General features: G+C 35.2%; 1 protein-coding gene across 1 annotated transcript; it reads right to left on the bottom strand.

The window, feature by feature from the left end:
• Positions 1 to 218: 218 nt before the first annotated feature.
• LOC107853160 (disease resistance protein Roq1) lies at positions 219 to 4,637 on the bottom strand. The gene is made up of 4 exons (XM_047401274.1): positions 4,164 to 4,637; positions 3,755 to 4,042; positions 1,241 to 2,659; positions 219 to 1,161 (listed from the first exon to the last, which is right to left on the bottom strand). The coding sequence occupies exons 1-4, from the start codon at positions 4,617 to 4,619 to the stop codon at positions 424 to 426; spliced, it is 2,901 nt and encodes a 966-aa protein (XP_047257230.1). The 5' UTR covers positions 4,620 to 4,637; the 3' UTR covers positions 219 to 423.
• Positions 4,638 to 4,643: the final 6 nt, after the last annotated feature.

A 4,643-nucleotide genomic window follows, 5' to 3' on the forward strand; every position in this document is an offset into this window, starting at 1 on the left:
AGACAGCCAGTCCATTCCTCAACCAATGTGGAACTTTCACCCAGTTCAACAATACCAAAAGCTCATCATGTAACTTGAAAGCCTTCACCTGCAGTCAGTGAAGTCAATTGTCTTAAGAGCTTCGATCTACTTCAAGTTGTGTGTGATTTAGGCTAAAGTGGATACGACAGTATATTTTACTATTTGTTTTTCACTTTACATATAAAAAATAAGGGAAGTATGGTCAAAATTGCTTCCATTAGATGTAACAAGATTTCAAACAAATGATGTGTTTTTTTCCTGCTTAAGTTTGATATAAATAGCGTAATTAAACAAGCAATCTGATGCTTCCTACAACCAAGGAACATGATATTAAGTGCAAAAATACACATGAACCCGAAAATTTAAAGATATCATCAAGGCGTCTAACCATAATTTTCTCGTTTAGGTAACCCTTTTGTCATGCAAACTGCGCTCATCTGTCGCAGCTGCTACCTTTCTCTTCTTCTTTCTATTTCTTTTCCTCTTTCTCTTTCTCGAAACATCGTCCATTTTCCTCGATGGGCTACCGCAAACTCCAATCAGCTCAACGTTCTGAGAATTATGTTCCTTTTGAGCGTTCATTGCTGCTTGATCCACCTCTAGCGCATTTTCCTCGTATCCTAAACACAGTCCCCTATCTGTGGCAATGTCATACTCAGCAGTATCTTTTGGCAGAACTGGAAAGAGTTTGGGACCTTGCGTCGCTCGTTGCTTCCTTCTCCATCTCTTATTTTTATTCTCATACTCGAGGCGAATTCCCCAACATAATTCCTTTCTGAGATCTGAAGATACCTCAAAAAGGTAATAATCATTTGGATTCTTCCCTTCTTTATTGCCAAAAGCGTGCCACAATGGTATGTAGATGAAACACATGACAGACGACTTGAGCCAACACTTGATGACATACTTCAAGGAATGTTTTCGTTCAGGGTCAGATTTGCAGACCAATGTAGCTACTACACTCACATATGTTGTATTATCACCGTAACATATGGTAAAACCCATGAATTTATCGGTATACCAAGATGGATTCAGATCGATTGAGATCTGATATTTATTTATAAACTGGAAATGGAACAACTCTGGACTTCTGACTTCAGGAAAAGAAGTGAGAAAAAAATCCCTTTGGTGGAAGTCACACTGCAATAAAATCATGATTAGTAGAAATCCATTTGACCAGAATATTCAGCATTCATATACGCGAGGGATAGATAAAAACCTGTATGCATGTCCTGATTAACTGTTGTAGGGACTTCAACACGTTAACTTGGCTCATCGAGACAGTTCCACATTCAGATTTTTCATGACCACACCATGATACTGACAGCACATGCAGCTTAAGACACTTAGTTACTAGATCTCTGATGCTCTTCAAGAACAAATGATAATCTAAATATAGATCCGTTAAATTTGGAGGTAGCTGTTCTCCTGGCAGTTCGTTAAGATTCTGACAGAATTGTAAGTCCAGACACTGAAGGTGTAAGAGTTGTTTGATGCTTTTGGGTAAACAAGAAATATTGCTTCCACTTAAATTCAACTCGTCCAGAAATAGCAAAGAACCTAATTCCTCAGGAAGTCCACCCAAAATATTGAGATTACTGAGTTGAAGATCCGTCAAGGAGGATAAACCTGATAGTTCAGGCAAGATGAAACTTGACGAATGCAGCACATGTTGTAAAACATGAGATCGTGAGAATCTTAAATCCGTCAGTTTGCCAAGCTTGGTGATGGAGGTAGGTGGTTGGGAGATTGCAGTTTCTGTCGCGTCAAGTATCCCTAACTCTTGCAGATTACCAATGTTTTCTGGAAGCTTCTCTAGCTTCTTGCATCCATCAAGATGAAGATACTGAAGATTCATCAAATTACAAAGGCTGTTTGGTAGACTTACAAGATCTTCACAACCATTCAGATTGAGGTCATAGAGGCCGCTCAGATTCCCAATGGACGAAGGCAGTTCTCTTATCCCAGTAGAACTCAGAGTCAGGCATTCCAAGCAATGCATATCTCCATTGATTTCTGGAAATGTATCTACTTTTGGGCAATTAGTTAGATCGATCAGTTGAAGGGATTCCATCTGAATGTAGCTCGGAAGCGTCTTTAAGTTCTCACATCCATCTATCGCTAACCGAAAGAGCTTCTTTTGAACTCCGAGAGATGTTGGAATCTCTACCAATCCAGAACATCGAATTATAGAAAGATGTTCTAGTTGTTGTGATTCAAAGACGCTGTTTGGCAGCGTTGCAAGTTTATTGCAACCTCTCAATTCCATAAAATTAAGGGCGGCGCTGCTGAGAGATGGGGTTAAGCTTCTTATCCGGGGGGATCCTACAACCAGTTTTGATAAGCGCGGCATATCTCCACAGATATCTGGAAATTCTTCTAAGCTTGTGCATTCGTCAAGTAAGAGAGTCTCAAGAGATTCCATGGCAACAAATTTTGGAAGCTTCTTAAGTTTGACACAACCATTCAAATTCAAACAAGTAAGCATTTTGCAATGTCCAAGAGAGGGATGAACCTCTTCCAAATTCTTGCAGTAAAATAAATTTAGCGTCTCCAAGATTGGCATATCACCAAAATTCGGTGTTTTCGTTAACTCGAGGCTGCCCCCGAGATCCAAATGCTTCAAGTTGCTCAATTTCTGTTTTCATAAAAAGAAAGAGAAGGTTGTTATGCTCATTCAAGGCTGCAGTAGCTAATATGGAAAATAGCTTTTCAGATGCATAATTGTCTAAACTTTAAACATCTACAGACTAAATATATATTTCAACTCAAATAGGACTTGCAACAATATTTAAGGTTTGGATTGGACATGTCACCATGTTTACAAACAAGTCATCAAAAAAATTAAATTTGATTGATATTTTTATAAAATAAAGTTATACTTATATATTCTAAAATTTCTCTAGAGACGTGTTGGTAAATTATTTTTTTTCACTAATATATTATGGCATGTAGTTGATAAAATTATTTTTCTCCCTCTAAAATTGTGACAAGTAGTTGATAAAATTATTTCTTTCATACATTTTTTTTCTTGCCACTTTAGTATTTGCAATCGGTATATCATAATAATATGATAAACTACTCTATTTTTTGAGTTTGTCTTTATATTTTTAATTGTTTGACTAATCGAGTAATTATCTTAAAAGTTTTTATTATAATATTCAATTTCTGATAAATTACATATTGTTTAATTAATTTAATTGATAAATATAAAAATTAGATATCCTATAATTTCTTTATCTATTAAAGTACTAATATTTTCTAACTTTTATTAACAAAACTGTACGTTAATATAAAATTATTTGTACAAATTTTGACAATATTTATTCAATGACATGATTAAAAAGATTTTATTTTAAAACTATCTTTAGCATGTTGATTTATCTTCAAAGAATTAAAAATAATTTTTTTAAAAAAAAATAATATCATACATGTATTTCTATTTTATGTGTTTTGAAAATTTATGTTGTTTATCACTCTTGAAAATTATGGCATGCAAGTTATGACAAATTGATAGGATTTCACGCTATATTCAACCTAACTAACTTGCTTGATAAACTACAAACTCTATCGGATTTGATTTTGAATATGCAAGTTTATGTTTTACACGATGTAAACTGTGTATATTAAAGCATTTAATGGTGTAGCATTTGAACCATTTCACATGCATTAACCTATCAAATATAAAAACACTGGAGTTATGTTTTGGAGAGAAAGAAATCGATGACCATACCTTTCGTATTGGCCAAAGTTCAACAAAACGACTTCTATATAAACAAAGCCCAACGAGGTGTGATGGGTCAAACCCCTCCGGCAATGAACTTGAAGGGTAGTCCGGCCATTCAATCCACCGCAGGCTAGAAGGAAGACAAGTGATAATGCTTTTCGAGCAAATGGTTTGATTATCAAATATCAGAACCTGTAAGCTTTTCATTTTCTTGAATACCTCGCTATGATTTACATGATCAACTTTAAAATGATAACCTCTTGGGATCCGTAGGCTTTCCACCTTTTTTGTTTTCTGTAAAGAAAGTAACATATATTTTTTTGTCATGGAACTAAAAAGAAAACTCAACATAACAAACACACAATAATAAGAGCTTTATAAAATTATCAATTTTTCAGTTTAAGATATTTCTTACCAACTTTCCAGTGAAAAGGTCATGAACCTCCTTAGGAAGCCATATTCTGCTGTTTCTGTACTCTTCTCTCAACACATTTTCACCCATTTCTCTTATCAAATTATGCATCTTAAAGTAGTTGTACTCATAGCTACTGACGGATAAGAGAGATTTTTCGATGAGGCGGCTTATTCCTACCATGTGAATACCACAACTCTTAAGTATTTGTTCCACATAATATACTGGTCTATTGTTGTACAAGCATGCGATATCTAGAAATATCCTCATCTCGTCTTTTTTCAATCCATCAAGACCAATCTTAAGTTTTCCTAGAACGTCATCATTAGGAATCTCCTTCAGTCTATCAATTATGTCTCTCCATAGCCCTTTATTTCGTCCGTAAACAGAAGAACCCAAAACTTTAAGAGCTAAAGGGAGTCCGCCGGCATACTCCACCACTTGTCTTGAAAGTTCCATAAAATCTTCTTTTGGTGTTTTTTC

Source organism: Capsicum annuum, chromosome 12 (genome assembly GCF_002878395.1).
Source record: "Capsicum annuum cultivar UCD-10X-F1 chromosome 12, UCD10Xv1.1, whole genome shotgun sequence".
Lineage (NCBI taxonomy): Eukaryota > Viridiplantae > Streptophyta > Magnoliopsida > Solanales > Solanaceae > Capsicum > Capsicum annuum.

Coding starts and splice junctions, on each gene's coding strand:
- LOC107853160 (XM_047401274.1), bottom strand. CDS start 4,619: ATGGAACTTTCAAGACAAGTGGTGGAGTATGCCGGCGGACTCCCTTTA. Junction 2,660..3,754: donor AACTTTGGCCAATACGAAAG/GTATGGTCATCG, acceptor TTATGAAAACAG/AAATTGAGCAACTTGAAGCA. Junction 1,162..1,240: donor TAATCAGGACATGCATACAG/GTTTTTATCTAT, acceptor ATTTTATTGCAG/TGTGACTTCCACCAAAGGGA.